Consider the following 21,198-nt stretch of genomic DNA (forward strand, 5'->3'; position numbering starts at 1 on the left):
GCTGAAAACTATCACCATACCGAGAATTTACACTATATATGATGAGTTTTGGAGCTTCTCCAGGTTTCTGCTGATACCAAGCTAAACCATAGCCATATATTCCAGGATCAGTTTTACACTTTATAGTGACTTCTTCTCCTGCAGTTTTAGTCACAACTTCAGTCTGAGTTACAGTGACTCCTCTGGATTCTGATCAGGAGAAAATAAAGTTTCATGAAAATCTTTAAATTGACTGTATATGAAAGTCTTAAAAATCAGTAAATCAGTGAGAAGATTTCATTTGATGTTTACCTGGAATAAAAGCTCCCAGAATCCAAATAAAGATGAAGAAATTCATTTTTGTGTTTGTTGGTTTTGTATCTTGAAAAACAGCCGTGTGTTATAAAGTGTTTGACTCACAGTTATAAACACTCTCTGATCACTGAAGCGTGTGATGCCAATGCAAAGTGACTCTCTCTGGAAATACCCTCTTTGAGTAAAACAGACATCAATCAATTGAATTAATAGAGTTGATTTCTTCAGAGAGCTCTCACTGACATTATACAGTCTGGATTACTGTGAGAAAAACATACAAATAAGCACATTGTGTCATTGAGTGACCCAATATTATATATTCTCTTTCACATGTTGGAGTGTTTATATAATCTTGAGGTAACGGTAAATGGTTAAACTGGTTTGGATCACTGTCCGCAATGGAGAACCCAGATTCCCCACAGACTACATGAAGAGATAATAAATGTTCATGGATTAAATGGAAATGAATGTAGACAATGACAGAGATTTCTAGAGGAATATTTCATCTCTGCTGGTCCATACAATGCTTGTGAATGGTGACCAAAACTTTGATGCTCCAAAAATCCCATAAAGGCAGCAGAAAAGTAATCCACACGACTCCAGTGATTAAATCCATTTCTTCTGAAGTCATATGATAAGTGTACTATTGAATACTACTGATCCATCTCTGTGTAATTCAACAGGGATTTTCTGTTTTGGAGCAGCACTTTCTCTCTCTTTGTCTCCCTCTGCTGGTGTTGTTTCAGATGTACAAGCCACTAATGAGCTTCATTATGAGGGATAATTAGTGGAGGCAGATGTTACAGGTTACTGAGACACTTCAAAACCCCTCAGTTTGTGTCTTTCCATGGAGAGAGGAAGAAGTGTTTGACTGTGAAGTGAATTGTAGTTCTTTGATATTGAGTGAAATTGTGCTGTGTGGTTGAGTGTATTGAAGTAAAGTGTGTGATTGTGTGTTCAAAACAAATAAGAATAGAAAGAAAGAGGGAGGGAGAATCTTCCCTTTATTCTTTTGAATGTTTTCTCCATTTTCTTGTGAGAAATGAGGAGTCGAGTGTCTTGAAGAAGAGCTGTCTCTCTATTAGAGTTAGTTTTGATGTCGGTGCTCTTGACTCTCCTCAAGTCTTGACTTCAAGAAACTTCCATTTGAGTGACTCCTGAAAAATCACTTTATCAACACACACTCGATCAAACAAGAGACTCCAGCACTAGATGAATCTATTTGAATACCTGAACAACATGTATGTTACATCACCTCTCCCTTTATATGAGCCTGTCCACTGTCTTTCAGTACTTCTGTGACCTCTTAGTGGTTAAACTAAGTTTAGTTTTTTCATTAGCAGCATCTGGTACACTGTGTAACCTGCAGGGGCAGGTCAACGTGGTGGCCAGGGGGGGGCACCGGCCTCCCCTGAAATTCGATTGGCCACCTCAGGTGCCCCCCCCTATAAGATGTCTTGTGATTGGTTCATTTTACGGCCAATCAGTTTATAGACTCTACTGAAGTTCGTGATTCAAAGATAAAGATTTTTTTAAAGCTTAATAAAGTCATCTTTATTGCCAAAAAAAAGGATACAAATCACAAGTGACTTATCAAAATATACATAACAATTTTCTCAAATAACTACTGTTATCCTTCAACAACACAAACAAACAAGGTACATCAACAAATCTCTGAATATAACCTCAATTGTTCAGCCATAGGTTGAGCATAGCTAGTACAAAGAACAGAAAACACACTATGAACAAACCAATAATTAAATAGAAAATAAAAATAAAAATAAATAAATTGAAAAATAAATAAAAAGGGACTTTTTAAATTAATTTAAACGTATCCAAAAGAGAAATCAGTTTAAGGGCTTCTGATTTTTAACAAATTTTAAAGGTTTGCACAAAAGTTTAACCTCATTCATCCAGTGATTAAAGTTGGGTTTAGATTTAAACCATCTGCATTTATGAATGAAAAACTTTCCAAAACATAACAAGAAATTAATAACAAAATCACAATCTTTGTTTTCCAGACAAACACCAAACCTAATTAACTTCCACGTGAGAGGTGGGAGTTCAACCCTCCTAGACCTTAACCAATTCTGCACCTCACTCCAAAAGGGGCACCAGATCACAATCAAAGAAGACATGCTCTAGATTTTCAATATGTTTTTCACAAAAAACACAATTATTCACATCAAAATTACATTTCAATCTTAAAAATTCTTTAGTAGGATAAATCTCATTTAAAATGTTGAAGTTCACCTCCTTAGCTTTAGGAGGGAGAGGTTAAGACAAATAATTTTTCCTATTTTTTTTTATTTCAACTTTATCAAAATCTTTAAGCACGTATTCCCGTCTAATTGGGTTTGGGTAATAAGCCTGTAAAAACAAAAATTCTAATGACTCTATTTGTACATTTTTTATCACAAAAATCAGAATCTTCTAAGGAGAGCGGTCTCAGTACTGGGGAGATTTTGGAGTACAACATGTCTTCTTCAACCATTAATCTTAACGGAAGTGGTATAGCTCTAATCATTCTATTAAACATATTAACGGTACATTTCTCACAAAACTCTCTGTACAGTAACACATTTCCATTATCATCCAAGAAATGGGCAATAGCCCAAATCCCTTTAGATATCCATTCTTCAAGATATACAGATTTTCTGCCAAACTTTATATATCTACTATTCCACACTGCAGTGTTGTGAGGAGTGAAGTTATGTTTGAACAATAGTTTCCAATAGAGCAGCACCTGCTGATGGAAGGATGAAAGTTTAACTGGTAACGAGGTGCACTCAAAGTCACAACATAACAGAAAGTGTATTCCCCCCAGTTTGTTAAAGATAGTATTGGGGACAATAAACCAAAAAGAGTGGCTATTTTGAATGAAGGATTTTAACCATTTCAATTTCAAAACACCATTCATAATGTCAAAATCGAAGGCATTCACCCCACCGTCTTCATATTTTTTAATCATGTCCTCCTTTCTAATGTACTGACACTTATTTCGCCAAATAAATTTAAAATTCACCTTATTTATTAATTTAATCAATATGGGCAAGGAGAAGGCTGGATAGATGAGTCTGGACAAACTATCCATTTGAGATAAAAGAACCCTTCCAAAAAGTGTACGATCCCTCTGCAGCATCTATTCAATATGGACTTACATTTATCTATGTCATTCAACACATTTTTATTCTCCATAACATCTTTATCTTTAGAAATAATAATCCCCAAATATTTAACTTCCCTTTTAATTTGTATATTAGATAATGACTGCAAAGGAAACTCCTGCAGTGTTAACATTACACATTTGTTTAGGTTTAAATGTGCCCCAAGCTTTAGAAAACTGGTTAATCGAATGTAAAGCTCATGGACTTTGATATTCATTCTTTAGAAACAATGTTGTATTGTCAGCAAACTGGCTTATAAGTATATGTCTATCCAACACTGAAATACCTTCAATACCATTATTTTTAATCAATATAGATAATAACTCTGCAACTATTATAAATAATAATGTTGAGCTTGCCAGTCACCACCGAAACAGAAGAATCCAGCTGTTTTAGTTGAGGTCTGCCTTCTTTCTTTTTTGACTGTTTTCCTCTCTTTCTGCTACTGTTTTTATTGTTTCTAAACTAAAGACTGTTCTTTAATATATTAGCAGAGCACAATGTAATGGTTCCATATTTTATTTTTAAACTGTGGTGTTTTCATTTGAACTGTTACAGTGCTAAAACTCTAACTCTGTGTTACTCAGCTTTTTTGTAAATGAATCTGAAAGAAATGTTGAATGAAACACTATGATGTTTTGGCCAAACCATTTGAATTATTACAGAATGTTAATTCTGTCATAATTTTCTCACCCTCATGCTGTTCCTGTTCATTGTTTCTGTAAGTTTCAGGCTAAATAATCACCATCATACACATCACTGCTGGTTTTACAGTTTATTTGTACTTCTTGTCCTGGTTGAGCTGCTGTTATTGAGGGACTCTGAGTGACTGTGACCTTCTAATTATAAAAGTTGTATTTGACAAACCTCGAGCAAATGATGTGAGAGTCCAGATGAAGAAGGTGATGAATATCGTTGTTGTTGTGTTGAAGAAGATTGTGATTCAAGAAAGATAATGTGTACTGTTCAAATCAGCACATGTGGTTCAATGCAGACTTTTAAGTTAATGCTGAATACGGGCTCAACTGTATCAATCATTCCAATGTCAGTGTGCACACAGTATTTCCCTACTGCTACTCTCTCAAAACCAAAGATACATTTAGTGAGCTATGGTGGTGATGCCATACCTGTAAACGTATGCTTGGAAGCTGAGATTGCATACGGTAATCGATGTACTACAACAGAACTGGTCGTAGTAAATACTGGCACCGCGGTGATAGGACGAGACATGTTTGCGGCCCTAGAACTGCAGCTGTTAGATGGCCGTATTGCTACATTGCCGTGCTGCACAATAAATACATCTGACACACGTATGGAACCTGAAAAATTGGGTTGTGCAAAAGGATTCACACACTTAGTTAAAGTCTGTGCTGATGTGAAACCGGTACAGCAGAAGTTACGTCATCTTCCGTTTGCAGTGCGTAAAGCTGTATCACAAGAGCTAAAACATCTCATACAACAGGACATGATTGAACCGATTGTTCTGAATGGGTCTCACCGATTGTTGTCACTAAGAAGAAAACCGGTAACATCCGACTTTGTGTGGATTTGTGAGATCCAAATAGAGCAGTAGTGGTGGAAAGTTTTCCACTTCTTCACATGGAAGAAATGTTCCCAGAACTGAGGGGGTCAACAGTTTTTTCAACAATGGACCTTCAAATCGCCTATCACCAAGTATTGCTTCATGAAGATAGCCGCAGTCCATTCATTACTCATGAAGGCTTATTCCATTACAAAAGAGTAACATATGGACTGGCGTCAGGGCCAAGTTGCTTTCAGAGACTGATGTCGACCATACTTAAAGGCCTTACAGGTGTTCAATGTAACCTTGATGATGTCTTTGTTTCAGGAAAGACTGTTGAGGAACACTTCAGGATCTTGAACGCAGCAATTCAACGTCTTGAAGCAGCTGGACACTGAACTTGGAGAAATGTCACAAGACAGACAGAGCTGTCATTTTTAGGGAACACAACTACAGTCTGGGTGCTGTTATAACTCAAATGCACTGGGACGGGTCTGAAAAGACTGTTGCTTTTGCATCACGCACCTTGACACAGACAGAACGCAAGAATTGTACAATTGAGAAAGAAACGTTAGGGTGACCAAAATTTTCCAAGGGTCTATGTGCTGACCTACAGCCATACTACAGACTTCAACATGAGCTCTCTCTTCAGGATGATTGTGTGGTAAGAGGTACACACAGACTGTTAGTACCAGAGACTTTGAGAATGCAGTTCATTGCCTTGGCTCATGATACACACCAAGGTATAGTGAGAACCAAGCAGAGACTCAGAGAACTATAATGGTGGCCGGGCATGGACGCCCAGGTTAAGACTGCCATCAAGTCAGGCATCACATGCCAATCACATGACAAGTCCCCTCCCTGCTAGTCGTGGTGACGAGGTTTATAGTAGATTAGTGTCACTGAATGGCTGGATGTCTGAGTGGTGTCTGCAGAATAAAATAGGATTTATAGACAATTGGAAAAGTTTTTGGGGTAGACCTGACCTGCTAAAGAGAGACGGACTCCATCCCTCCAGGGAATGTGCCGCTCTCCTCTCTAGTAATTTGGCTCATAGACTTAATAATGATATTAATTGACTAAATGGGGCCCAGGTCAGGAAGCAGACAAACTGGTTAATCCGAACGTCTGCTAGCTGCCTTGAGACATCACACAGGTCACATAAACTACAACACATAGAGACTGTATCACCTAGATATCTCATAGAGACTGTGTCTGTTCCCCGAACTACCAAACACAAAACCCTCACTAAATCATTTAGAAAAAATTTGATTAAGGTCAAACTTGAACAAAACAAACAAATTAAAAATGTACATCATATAAAAATAGGGCTACTAAACATTAGATCTCTTTCTACCAAAGCACTAATTGTCAATGAAATGATTACAGATCATAGATCAGATGCGCTCTGTTTGACTGAAATCTGGCTTAAACCGGATGAATATATTAGTTTAAATGAATCTACTCCCCCAGGTTATTGTTATAAACATGAGCCTCAACTGAAGGGTCGAGGAGGAGGTGTTGCTACAATTTACAGTGAAGTTTTTGGTGTTACTCAGAAGACAGGATATAAATGTAAGTCTTTTGAACTAATAATGCTTAAGGTGACACCGTCAAATACAAATATAAATAAAAAATCTCTGTCGTCCTTTACCCTTGCTACAGTGTACAGATCACCTTATTCAGATTTCCTTAGTGAATTTGCAAATTTTTTATCAGATCTTGTAGTTACTGTAGATAGAGCCTTAATTGTTGGTGACTTCAACATTCACATAGATAATGAAAATGATACATTGGCATTAGCATTTATCGATATTCTCAACTCTGTTGGAGTCAGACAAAATGTAACAGGACCAACTCATCGCCATAATCATACGCTAGATTTAATTCTGTCATATGGAGTTGATGTTGATAATATAGAAATTCTGCAACAGAGCGATGACATCTCGGATCATTACCTCGTCTCTTGCATGCTGCAATCAGATAATGTTACTCAATCTACACCATGCTATCGTTCAGGTAGAACCATTCTTTCGACCACTAAAGATAGCTTCACTAATACTCTTCCAGATCTATCTCATATACTCAATAAACCCCAAAGCCCAGAAGAACTTGATGAAATAACAAAAAATTTAAATGCAGTCTTCTCTAGCACCCTTGATGTTGTCGCCCCACTTCGATTAAAGAAAATTAAAGAAATAAGCCCTGCACCATGGTACAATGATCACACTCATGCTCTCAAGAGAGCAGCTCGGAAAATGGAGCGCATGTGGAATACAAAATTAGAAGTATTTCGTGGCGCATGGAAGGATAGTGTCTGTAGCTACAAACACGCACTCAAAGCTGCCAGGTCAGCATATTTTAGTAAACTCATAGAAAATAACCACAACAATCCTAGATGTTTATTCAGTACTGTGGCTAAATTGGTTAGGAATAAAGCCTCAACCGAACCAGATATTACGTCACAGCTCAAGAGTAATGACTTCATGAATTTCTTCACAGATAAAATCGAAATAATCAGAAATAAAATTGGAATTATGCAATCATCTGTCATAGCACCCCAGAAAACAATGTCGAATAATTTCCCTCATGTGCAACTTCAATCCTTCGCTATCATAGGTCATGAAGAGTTAACAAAACTTATCGAAACATCAAAAGCCACAACTTGTTTGTTAGATCCTATACCAACTAAGCTCTTAAAAGAGGTATCTCCTGTAATTTCAGAACCTCTTCTTAATATCATTAACTCCTCGCTATGCTTAGGACATGTCCCAAGAAACTTTAAAATGGCAATTATCAAACCGCTAATTAAGAAGCCACAACTTAATCCTGGAGAACTTGCTAATTATAGACCGATTTCAAATCTCCCGTTTATGTCAAAAATACTAGAAAAGGTAGTATCCTCCCAAATATGTTCATTTCTACAGAGAAATAGTATATATGAAGAATTTCAATCAGGATTTAGGCCTCATCACAGTACAGAGACTGCACTTATCAGAGTTACAAATGACTTGCTCTTATCAACTGATCGCGGCTGCATTTCTCTTCTAGTGCTTTTAGATCTTAGTGATGCATTCGACACGATAGATCACAACATTCTCTTGAATAGGCTAGAGAATTATGTTGGAATTTGTGGAGTGGCATTAGCATGGTTTAGGTCATATTTAGCAGACCGCTACCACATTGTCTATGTAAATGAGGAATTGTCAAACCAAACAAAAGTAAAATATGGAGTGCCACAGGGATCAGTTTTAGGGCCTCTGCTTTTCTCCATGTATATGCTTCCCCTGGGAGATATTATCAGGAATCGTGGAATAAGTTTCCACTGCTATGCTGACGATACACAACTTTATATTTCTTCAAAACCTGATGAGATTTCACAATTCTAAAAATTAGCAGAGTGTATTAATGAAATAAAAGATTGGATGGCCAGAAATTTCCTTCTACTCAATTCTGACAAAACAGAGGTTCTAATTATTGGACCAAAAAACTCTAAAAATAAGCCACTAAAATATAATTTGTCTCTAGATGGATGTACTGTTACATCATCTTCAACAGCGAAGAACTTAGGTGTTATATTTGATACCAATCTGTCCTTTGAAAATCAAATTACAAATGTTTGTAGAACAGCATTCTTCCACCTAAGAAATATTGCTAAATTAAGGCACATGCTCTCGGTTGCTGATGTCCAGCAAGATCAATAAATAAACTTCAATTGGTTCAAAATGCAGCAGCCAGAGTGCTGACGAGAACCAAGAAATATGATCATATTAGCCCCATTTTATCATCGTTACATTGGATACCTGTTAAATTCCGTATTGATTTTAAAATTCTGTTAACTACGTACAAAGCTTTGAATGGTCTTGCTCCGCAGTACTTAAGTGATCTTCTACCACGCTATATTCCAACACGTTCATTAAGATCGCAAAATTCTGGCCTATTAATAGTTCCTAGAATATCAAAATCCACTAAAGGAGGAAGATCCTTTTCATATTTGGCTCCTAAACTATGGAATAGTCTCCCTAATACTGTTCGAGATGCAGACACACACTCTCAGTTGATGTCTAGACTAAAGACTCATCTATTTAGCCAGACATGCACCTAATTTATCCCACAATTAGGCTGCTTTAGTTGGGTCTGCCGGAACCAGAAACCAGAAACATTGAGCATGATATCTTACTCTGCAATAAATTAAATGGCATCTATGCTTATATTATTTTATTTGTTTCCCTGTCTCAACTTCGGGACTCCTATCCTGAGGTCACCAGAACCGGCTGGATCCAGCACCATTCCTGATTCGTGCTGGACTCCACTGTTACGTGTCGCAGAATGATGATGACTAAATGCATGTTTAACATTATTTAATATAATGTTAAACATTATTAACTATCTGATTTATGTTCCTTTTTCCATCAATCATTTTTCTGTTTCACTCTTTTATATTAAAACAAACAACACAGTTTAGAGGAGAAGAGAATGAAAACTTACATTTGAACTTTTCTGAAAAACTCAATTCATTAAATGTATTCATTATTATAAGTGTGTGTGTGTGTGTGTGTGTGTGTGTGTGTGTGTGTGTGAGCAGCTGCAGTATCTGTCAGTGTATCAGTGCAGTGTGACTGACAGAGGTTTTTGTACGACTCTTTTTCACTGTGTGAACACAAAACCACTGATGTTGGGTAAACTCAGACAATAATAATGTGCTGCATCTTCAGTCTGGACTCCACTGATGGTCAGAGTGAAATCAGTTCCACCACTTTGTCCTTTTCCAGTGAATCGCTGAAAACTATCACCATTCTGAGTTTTTATGCCATATATGATGAGTTTTGGAGCTTCTCCAGGTTTCTGCTGATACCAAGATAAACCATCACTATATATTCCAGGATCAGTTTTACACTTTATAATGACTTCTCCTGCAGTTTTAGTCACAACTTCAGTCTGAGTTACAGTGACTCCTCTGGATTCTGATCAGGAGAAAATAACGTTTGATGAAAATCTTTAAATTGACTGTATATGAAAGTCTTAAAAATCAGTAAATCAGTGAGAAGATTTCATTTGATGTTTACCTGGAATAAAAGCTCCCAGAATCCAAATAAAGATGAAGAAATTCATTTTTGTGTTTGTTGGTTTTGTATCTTGAAAAACAGCCGTGTGTTATAAAGTGTTTGACTCACAGTTATAAACACTCTCTGATCACTGAAGCGTGTGATGCCAATGCAAAGTGACTCTCTCTGGAAATACCCTCTTTGAGTAAAACAGACATCAATCAATAGAATTAATAGAGTTGATTTCTTCAGAGAGCTCTCACTGACATTATACAGTCTGGATTACTGTGAGAAAAACATACAAATAAGCACATTGTGTCATTGAGTGACCCAATATTATATATTCTCTTTCACATGTTGGAGTGTTTATATAATCTTGAGGTAACGGTAAATGGTTAAACTGGTTTGGATCACTGTCCGCAATGGAGAACCCACATTCCCCACAGACGACATGAAGAGATAATAAATGTTCATGGATTAAATGGAAATGAATGTAGACAATGACAGAGATTTCTAGAGGAATATTTCATCTCTGCTGGTCCATACAATGCTTGTGAATGATGAGCAAAACTTTGATGCTCCAAAAATCCCATAAAGGCAGCAGAAAAGTAATCCACACGACTCCAGTGATTAAATCCATTTCTTCTGAAGTCATATGATAAGTGTACTATTGAATACTACTGATCCATCTCTGTGTAATTCAACAGGGATTTTCTGTTTTGGAGCAGCACTTTCTCTCTCTTTGTCTCCCTCTGCTGGTGTTGTTTCAGATGTACAAGCCACTAATGAGCTTCATTATGAGGGATAATTAGTGGAGGCAGATGTTACAGGTTACTGAGACACTTCAAAACCCCTCAGTTTGTGTCTTTCCATGGAGAGAGGAAGAAGTGTTTGACTGTGAAGTGAATTGTAGTTCTTTGATATTGAGTGAAATTGTGCTGTGTGGTTGAGTGTATTGAAGTAAAGTGTGTGATTGTGTGTTCAAAACAAATAAGAATAGAAAGAAAGAGGGAGGGAGAATCTTCCCTTTATTCTTTTGAATGTTTTCTCCATTTTCTTGTGAGAAATGAGGAGTCGAGTGTCTTGAAGAAGAGCTGTCTCTCTATTAGAGTTAGTTTTGATATCGGTGCTCTTGACTCTCCTCAAGTCTTGTCTTCAAGAAACTTCCATTTGAGCGACTCCTGAAAAATCACTTTATCAACACACACTCGATCAAACAAGAGACTCCAGCACTAGATGAATCTATTTTAATACCTGAACAACATGTATGTTACATCACCTCTCGCTGACAGACAGGACCAAGCAGGTAACATTTAATAAAGTCTCAACTTTCAAATTTGGTCATTCAAAGAAAATTAAACCATAAATAGGCCTACTATTTTGTGGCTCTTTAATGTGTCGTGACAGATTGCCTCAGTTAAAGCTGCTCGTGAACCGATCATCTTTTCCTTGGTTAATTTATAGCATCAAATAGGCTAAACATGAATGTAGCCTACATCAGAAGGACTGTTGTTTTAACCGCGGAAAGATGTCAGTACAGTAGCCTACAATCCATTATTCAAATTCAAATCCACCGACGTTAATCTTCTCTCTCCTGACTACTTTGTCGGACAAAAATGGCGTATTATGATTGATTGATCAGATCGCCAGTCAATCAAACTCCCGGCAAATGTTTTTTTTTTTTACATTTTATACACCCCCACCCCCGATGAAACCGGTATTACCGGTGTTGTCACAAGTCGATTAATCGAATCGAAATCGAATCGGAATGAAAAAAATGAATCGTTAGATTAATCGATGCATCGAAAAAAATAAATCGCTAGATTAATCGTTTAAAAAATAATCGTTTATCCCAGCCCTAAGCATGAAACAAGAATAATTCAGTTGCATAGCAACACTCTCAAACTCTCACACACTGTTTATTGTTTATATGTTGTTTGTAATGTTTACAAGAGTATATATGTATTGTTTACTGTGTGTGTGTGTGTGTTTCAGTGTGTTCTCTTCATGTAAGATGTGTGTGAAGTGTGTCTGTGTGTGTGTGTGTGTGTGTGTGTGTGTGTGTGTGTGTTCAGTGTGTTCTCTTCATGTAAGATGTGTGTGAAGTGTGTGTTGTCTTGTTTGTGATTGTGACTGTAAATCTGATGTTTTTTGTGTCTGAAATGAAAAACTTTAATCAAGACGACTAAAAGTTTTCTCTGATGATTATTTATACTCATGATCAAAACCATCAAAGTGCACCTAAATTAATAAACTAGTGTGAGATTTTCATATCAATTATTTTTACAATTAAAGTTCATAATATTAATCGAATCATTTTCTCTCAGTATTAAAAGCACAGATCATTAAATACAACAAACAAACTCTCGTCCATCATTATTTGGGATTTCCCGCTTTGGTGCACCAGAACAAAGATATAAATTTCTTTAAAGTCCTGATGTGATTAATAAATAGTTCCAGAAAGATCCATCTGCTGTGTAAGTGTTCTGAATGATGCTTCTTGTCGAGAACTGAAGCCTCTAAATCAAGTGTGATCCTTCATATTAACATCATATTTTAATAAATGTCTTTGTCGTGATCTGCTGCTGCTGTGCTGGACAATGAAACATTTTTATTCTGTCATTCTCTATCAAATATACATGTCACAAAAATGCACATTTTCTCCACTTTGTGTGTGTGTGTGTGTGTGTGTGTGTGTGTGTGTGTGTGTGTGTGTGTGAGCAGCTGCAGTATCTGTCAGTGTATCAGTGCAGTGTGACTGACAGAAGTTTTTGTACGACTCTTTATCACTGTGTGAACACATCTTTACTGTTGATGTAATGTACACTCAGACAGTAATAATGTCCTGCATCTTCAGTCTGGACTCCACTGATGGTCAGAGTGAAATCACTTTTAGATCCACTGCCACTGAATCTAGATGGTGTATTTGATTCTAACTCATTTGCTTTTTTTATCAGGAGTTTAGGAGCTTCTCCAGGTGTCTGTAAGTACCAGGCTAAGCGGGAGCCATAAGTACTATCCCAGTAGATATCACTGCTGGTTTTACAGTTTATTTGAACTTGTTGTCCTGGTTGAGCTGCTGTTATTGAGGGACTCTGAGTGACTGTGATCTGTCCATCACACTCTGAAGCACATGACACAATAAACACAGAAGTTTTTACTATCTCAAAAATAGTTTTTTGACACCTGAAGATGAAAATATTCTCAAGTACAATTCATGTTAGTTTGAATGTGTAAAATATAGAGACTATTAGCACTGAAATAGATTCTCACCAGCAGTGAAAAGCAGAAGAGAGCAGATAATGAGAGCGTGTGCTGTCATCTTTACTGTGAATGAGTGAGAACTGAAGGAACAGTGATGTTGGTTTGACAGTCCTGACTAACAGACAGTCTGATATTGTGCTTTAATCAGAGGGGCGGGACATTCAAAACTGTTTCCTCTCACCAGCAAATGTGACTGTTACAGGAGAACAGCAGCAATGACAAACAATTAATACATGAAAATACATCTGTCACAAAAACATATATCCTCTCTCCTCTAGGCCAGCACGTACTACACCACCTAGTCCCTGGCTGTCTGACGTCCTTTGTGAACATTGGGATGACTTCAGGGCAGCTGAGAGGAGATGGCGGAAATCTAAAGATCCAGCAGAGCTAGGTAAGATCTAAACTCCTCCTCTGCAACCACCCCACCACTTGTTCCCTTGACCCCATTCTTTCTCACCTTCTCCAGGCAATCTCTCCATCCATCTTACCTGGACTCACACACATAATTAACATGTCTCTACTTACAGGCATTTCGAGTAACCCCGCTGCTGAAAAAAACTGCACTTAACCCTACACAGATAGAACACTACAGACCAGACTCTCTCATCCCATTCATTGCAAAAACACTTGAAAGGGCAGTTTTCAATCAAATCTCTCACAGAACAAGATGCTGGATGACAATCAGTCAGACTTCAAAAGTGGACACTCCACCGAGACTGCCCTGCTGTCTGTCACTGAGTCGCTGAGACAGCAAATGCTGAGTCCAGATCATCCGTCCTGATTCTGCTGGAACTTTCTGCAGCCTTTGACACATTCAACCATCAGATCCTACTCTCCACCCTCTCTACTCTGGGCATGACAGGAACTGTGCTTGAATGGTTTAATTCCTATCTGTCAGGTAGGTCCTTCAAGGTAACCTGGAGAGGTGAGGTATTCAAGCCACATCAGTTACTGGGTTACTGGGGTACCTCAGGGATCAGTGCTTGGGCCAATTCTCTTCTCTATATACACACAAAATTACTGGGACCCATAATTCAGTCACATGGTTTCTCTCACCACTGCTACACCCATGACACACAACTCTAATTGTCTTTCCAGCACAATGACACCACAGTGACTGTTCGAATCGCTGCCTGCCTGACAGACATCTCGGCCTGGATGAAGGAACACCACCTGCAACTCAACCCAGCCGAGACCAAACTCCTTGTCTTCCCGACCAAACCTGCTGTTGAACACAACATCACCATGCAGCTGGGTTCAACTACAGTAACGCCTTCCAAAACTGTCGGAAATCTAGGGGTAACCATCGATAATAAGCTAAATTTCACTGCCACATCTCAAAGACCGCAAGATCATGTAAATTTACACTCTACAATATTGGGAAGATAAGACCCTTCCTCTCCGAACATGCCACACAACTGCTCGTTCAGTCACTTGTCATAACTAGACTGGACTACTGTAACTCTCTCATTGCAGGCCTTCCTGCATGTGCAGATAGATAGATAGATAGATAGATAGATAGATAGATAGATAGATAGATAGATAGATAGATAGATAGATAGATACTTTTATTGTCATTGTCACCAGTACAACGAAATTTAAAGTGCTCACCAGTCAGTACATCATTGTAAATATTTTTTTTAATGTCAAATAAAAAAAATAAAAAAAATAAAAAAAGATAATCAATAAATTGTATATATAAAAACTGCCCAAGTATGCCCACATACCCACGTAAAAGTACATTTTATCATTGCACATCCATTTTTTACAGTTAATTGTAAACAGTATTACTTCATAATTAATTAGCAGTATTGAGTATGGTAATTGCTGTAGGATAAAAGCTGTGTTTGAATCTGTTTGTCCTTGTTTTGACTGATCTGAATCGTCTGCCTGACGGCAACAACTCAAACAGAGAGTGTCCAGGGTGTGAAGAGTCCTTTATAATGTTCTGTGCTTTTTTGATGCAACTGGAGCTGTGTAGTTCTTCCAGTGTGGGGACAGGGCAGCGTGGGCCGTGTTGATGACCCTCTGCAGCGCTTTCCTATGAGCCACTGTGCAGCTGGTGTACCATACACAGATGCAGTATGTAAGAATGCTCTCGATGGAGGCTCGGTAGAAGGACACCAGCAGTTTCTGTGTGATGTTATTCTTCCTGAGTATTCTCAGGAAGTAAAGTCTCTGCTGGGCCTTTTTTAGTAGCTCATAGGTGTTGGCGCTCCAGGTCAGGCCCTCCCCAATGTGGACTCCCAGGAAGCGGAAGTCTGCCACCCTGTCCACACAGTTGATGATTAGTGGTGGAGTGGCCGTTTTCTTTCTCCTGTAGTCTATTATGAGCTCCTTGGTCTTTGTGGTGTTAAGGAGCAGGTTGTTGCCCCTGCACCATGCTGTCAGCCGCTCCACCTCGTCCCTGTAGGCAGACTCATCCCCCCCAGAGATGAGCCCCACCACTGTGGTGTCATCAGCAAACTTCACAATGGTGTTGCTAAGGTGGACGGGGGCACAGTCATGTGTGTAGAGGGAGTAGAGCAGGGGGCTCAGTACACAGCCCTGGGGTGAGCCAGTGCTGAGGCTCAGGGCTGTGGATGTATGACAGCCCACTCTGACCCTCTGTCTGCGCCCCGAGAGGAAGCTATGTATCCACATGCAGGTGGAATGTCCCAGGTCGCCCCTTGTTTTACCACCAGTTTGTGTGGGAGGATGGTGTTGAACGCAGAACTGTAGTCCATGAAGAGCATCCGCACATAGCTCCCCTGCTGCTCCAGGTGTGACAGTGCAGCATGTAGTGCTGTGGCCACGGCGTCCTCAGTGGATCGGTTCGCTCTGTAGGCAAACTGGTGGGGGTCAAGGCTTTGTGGCAATGTTGCAATGATGTGACTCTGGACTAGTTTTTCAAAGCACTTCATCACCACTGGTGTCAGTGCTAATGGCCGATAGTTGAGGCTGGAAATGTGGCTGGAAATGTGTGGTTTTTTCGGCAGGGGGACTATGGTGGAGGACTTTAGGCAGGGTGGTAGCGTGGACTGTTCCTAAGACAGGTTGAAAATCCTTGTAAAGATCCCTCAGCACAGTCCCTGAGCACACGTCCCGGGACGCCATCAGGTCCCGCAGCCTTCCTCGGGTTGACGGCCCGCAGCATGCGCCTCACTTCATGCTCCTCTACTGTGAGGTTTAAGCTGCTGTGGACCGCGGGGTTTGGTGATGCTGTCCCTGGTGGTGTCACCTCAAAGCGGGCAAAGAAGAGATTCAACTCCTCTGCCAGAGCGGTGTCACCATCAGCAGCAGGTCGGCCCTGTAGTTGGTGAGGTGCTGAACTCCCTGCCACACCTGCCTGCTGTCATTACTGTCCAGGCGTTCCTCAATCCTCCTCCTGTAGTCTGCTTTGGCCTCACGGATGCCTCTCTTCAGGTTAGGTCGAGCTGTGCTGTAGAGAGCTTTGTCTCGGGATTTGAAGGCGATGTTCCTCTCCTTCAGCAGCTGCTGGACCTCCCGGGTCATCCAGGGCTTCTGGTTGGGGTAGACCCGAATGCGTTTGTCCACAGTGACAGTGTCTATGCAGTTTTTAATGTAGCACAATACACTATCTGTGAACACCTCCAGGTCCTGATGTTCAAAGACCCCCCAGTTGGTCCTATCAAAGCAGTCCTGCAGCTGCTGGGTGGCACCCTCAGGCCAGGTGGCGACCGTTTTTGTGATGGTAGGAGCCGTTTTCTTGATGTATGCAGGGATCAAAAGCAGGGACACATGGTCAGACTGGCCCAGGTGTGTAGTGGCCTAGCCCTGTAGCCTAGTTTGATGTTGGTGTAGACCTTGTCCAGAGTCTTAGTTCCCCTAGTAGCACACTTAACATGCTGGTGGAATTTAGGGAATGCTGCCTTTAAATCTGCATGGTTGAAATCCCCTGCTATAATCTGCACAGCGTCAGGATACTTGCTCTGCTGAATGCTAATGCTGCCATGTAAAAGTCCAATAGCTGAGTTAGCATTAGCATCTGGTGGGATGTAAACAGCAGTTATCATGTCCACAGTAAACTCTCTTGGGAGGTAAATGGGCCTGCATTTAACGGTCACATACTCCAAATCTGGGGAGCATTGGCTGTCCACAGTCACTGTGTAAGTACACCAGCTGTTATTCACGTACACACAGAGCCCCCCTCCTCTGCTCTTACCGGAGGCTACTGTTCTGTCATGACGCTGTGCTGTGTAGCCTGCTAGCTCAATGGCAGAGTCCGGGATGGATGAATGAAGCCAGGTTTCTGTGAAAAGCAGAATGCAGCTGTCCTTCACTACGTTGTTCGCTGTAGTCTGTAGCCTCAGTTCATCCATTTTGTTCACGAGGGATCTGGCAGTCGTGAGAAATAGGCTGGGTAGCGGTGGTTTGAGTGGCTGCCTCGGTAGCCTGGCTAGCGCACCGGCCCTGCAGCTTCGCCTCCGCCTTCTCTCTCTGCGCCACCCTCGCCTCCTCCCCGCCGGGATGATAATCCACGGAGAGCCTTGGCTCCTCGCCAACTCCACCGGAATCTTGTGAAGACGGAGAAACTCGCTTGTAACACTCCATTCGTAACATAGTCCGATCTTAAGGAGATCGTGCCGGCTAAAGATGTTACTCGCCCGATAAAATGTACACAAAACAAGACATAATGCGTACATAAACAACCATACAAGCCACCGACCGGGTAGACACTGAGCTGCTGCAACTGTGTGCGCCGCCATCTTAGATATTACATTGTATGCGAGTGTGTGGGTGTATGTGTATGTGAGTGTGTGTATGTGTGTGCATGTTTATGTGATTTACAAGGACACATTTTTAAGTTACAAACTGGTAATTACAAGGTTATTATGCTATAAATTTGATTTATGGGGACATTTCTAGTGTCCCCATAACTTAAATAGCTTAATAATCATACTAAACAATGTTTTTTTGAAAATGTAAAAATGCAGAAAGTTTTAGAGGATAGAATCTATAGTTTGTACAGTATAAAAGTCATTATGTTTATGGAGAGTCCTCATAATGATAAGTAGACCAACATGTGTGTGTATGTGTGTGTGTATATGTGTATGTGTGTGTGTGTGGAAGTATGTGTGTGGGAGTATGTGTGTGTGTGTATGTGTGTGTGTGTGTGTGTGTGTGTGTGTGTGTGTACATGTTTATACTACATTGTGGGGATAGTAAAACAAGCGGGCCCCATGAGGGAAATGGCTTATTAAACATACAAAACAATATTTATTCGAAAATGTAAAAATGCAAAAAGGTTTCTAGGGTTAGGGGATAAAAATTATCGTTAGAGCTGTATAAAATCCATAAAATTCATGGAAGTTCACAGAGAGTCCCCACTATGATATATAAACATGTGTGTGTGTGTGTGTTTGTGTGTGTGTGTGTGTGTGTGTGTGTGTGTGTGTGTGTGTGTGTGTGTGTGTGTGTGTGTGTGTGTGTGTGTGTGTGTGTGTGTGTGTGTGTGAGCAGCTGCGTTATCTGTCAGTGTATCAGTGCAGTGTGACTGACAGAGGTTTTTGTACGACTCTTTATCACTGTGTGAACAACCAGCTATTACTGATGTAGGGTCTACTCAGACAGTAATAATGTCCTGCATCTTCAGTCTGGACTCCACTGATGGTCAGAGTGAAATCAGTTCCATATTCAGATCCACCGCCACTGAATCGTGATGGAGTTCCAGACTGCAGGCTCTTGGTCCAATAAATGAGGAGTTTAGGAGCTTCTCCGAGTTTCTGATGATACCAGGCTAGACAGGATCTACAACCATGTGTAGCGATGTCCAATTCCTCTGCTGGTTTTACAGGTTATAGTGATGGATTCTCCTGGTTGAACAGTTGTTACTGTTGGAGTCTGAGTCACAGAAATTTGTCCTGTAATTTCTGTTAAAGAAAGTTCATCAGAAAAGAAAGATATGAAACTTTAAAATACAGAATATATTGATTTTCTACCAAACACAAGCATGTAAATAACATTGAGTTTGAATAATATTTCAACTGAACCTTGAACAGACAGAACGAAGTGTCCAGATACAGACGCTGATGAAATTCATTCTTGTTGTTGTTTGTTCAGTTTTAATGAAGAAAAGTGTTAAACTCACACACTATAAACACTCTCAGATCACTGAAGCATGTGCTGAATATGCAAAGACATGTAAAAGATCTCCAACAGCTTATATGCTGTCAGTCTAATATACATTATGATCATGTGACATAAACTCACTAAATGACCTCCAAAAACCAATCAGTATTGCAGATCAGAGAATACGTAACTGAGAATTTGTCAAGCGCTATTCCTTAAAAATATCCCTCAATCTCTGTTTTACTGCTTCAACTTTTGTCATCTAAACAAAGTCAAATGAGTCTAGATTGAACAGTGTGTGTGTGTGTGTGTGTGTGTGTGTGTGTGTGTGTGTGTGAGCAGCTGCAGTTTTTGTACGACTCTTTATCAGTGTGTGAATAAACCTTTACTGTCAATCCAGTGATAAGTCAGACAGTAATAATGTCCTGCATCTTCAGTCTGGACTCACTGATGGTCAGAGTGAAATCAGATCCATGATCTGCTCCATTGCCACTGAATCGTGATGGAGTTCCAGTGTGAAGGGTTTTGATGTTGTATATTAAACGATTTGGAGCTTCTCCAGGTTTCTGTAGATACCAGGAAACACAAGTCTTAAGTCACACTGTAAAAAATGATTTTTAGACAGTATTTTTGTCTTAGTCAATTATCTAAACTTTAAAACACGATTTATTTACTTGTCAGCAAAATGGGATAAGATATTAAGTCTTGTTTAAGATAATCTGACTAAATTTAGTGAACTTTAGACTCAAACAAGAAAAAATTGCCATGATAAGCAAAATAAACTTGTTTTCCTTTTAAATTAAGTTTATTTTGCTTACCACATTGGCAGATTTTTTTCTTGTTTTGAGTCTAAAGTTCACTAAATTTAGTCAGATTTATCTTAAAACAAGACTTAATATCTTATCCCATTTTGCTTGACAAGTAAATAAATCGTGTTTTAAGAAAGTTTAGATAATTTGACAGGAATACAAGACAAAAATACTTGTCAAGAAAATCATTTTTTGCAGTGCACCATCTGACTTTCGTCCAATGAAACTGCTGGTTTTACAGGTCAGAGTGACTGTGTGTCCGATCTGAACATGTTTCTCTGTGGGACTCTGAGTTACAGTGACCTGTCCTGTGCAATCTAAAGAACATTTAGAAGAAATTACATTTGTTATTTTTTATTGTATTCGCAAATGAATTAAAGTAAAAGTTTACTTTTACTAGAAAATTGTGTTTTGAACATGTTCACTGGAGACAGAGCTGCTCTATTCTGAGAGAAACACAATCATTCAACTCTGACAATGCAAATGTGATTTTCACCTCACACTCTCAGATTCACTGTTTGATTGGTTCAATGATCTGAACTGGAACACACCAGTTTCACTTCTGCTCTATTGAGTCGTTTGACAGTTATGAAGTTATTTAAGTGACATCTTCATAAAACATATGCAACTAATAAACTGCACCAGCTCATCTGTAACACGAGATGAAGACTTTTTTCTGTACTGTAGGTCCACAAGGTTGGACAGATTTTGTAATGGTGGAGAGCACCTGTTGTGACATCTGATCATATTATGGTCTGTTCAAAGATCATTAGATGGTTTGTCTAATAGCAAACACACACTCAATGTCTCTCATTATGTTGTTCGTGCTGTGGAAGGTTTAACCCTCTGGGGTCTGAGGGTGTTTTGGGTCTTGGAGAAGTTTTGACATTCCTTGAGATTTGTGCTTTTTTCAGTTGCTTAAAAACACATTAATGGCTAAAGTCTGATAACACTGTATTCAGCACAAACTGAGCTACAATAATATGTGAGCAACATGTATGTACAGGTTTGTATTTTTGAGA

The 21,198-nt window shown here is 39.4% G+C and overlaps 2 gene segments (V, D, J or C); one reads left to right on the forward strand and one right to left on the reverse strand.

The window, feature by feature from the left end:
- The window catches only part of LOC127635151 (immunoglobulin kappa constant-like), a 142,577-nt gene that overhangs the window by 33,216 nt on the left and 88,163 nt on the right, over positions 1-21,198 (forward strand).
- Positions 10,277-13,372, reverse strand: LOC127635060 (immunoglobulin kappa variable 4-1-like). The segment is given in 3 exon segments: positions 10,277-10,313; positions 12,888-13,152; positions 13,302-13,372. Coding segments are annotated over 3 exon segments (351 nt in total).

This window comes from Xyrauchen texanus, chromosome 42 (genome assembly GCF_025860055.1).
Source record: "Xyrauchen texanus isolate HMW12.3.18 chromosome 42, RBS_HiC_50CHRs, whole genome shotgun sequence".
Classification (NCBI taxonomy): domain Eukaryota; kingdom Metazoa; phylum Chordata; class Actinopteri; order Cypriniformes; family Catostomidae; genus Xyrauchen; species Xyrauchen texanus.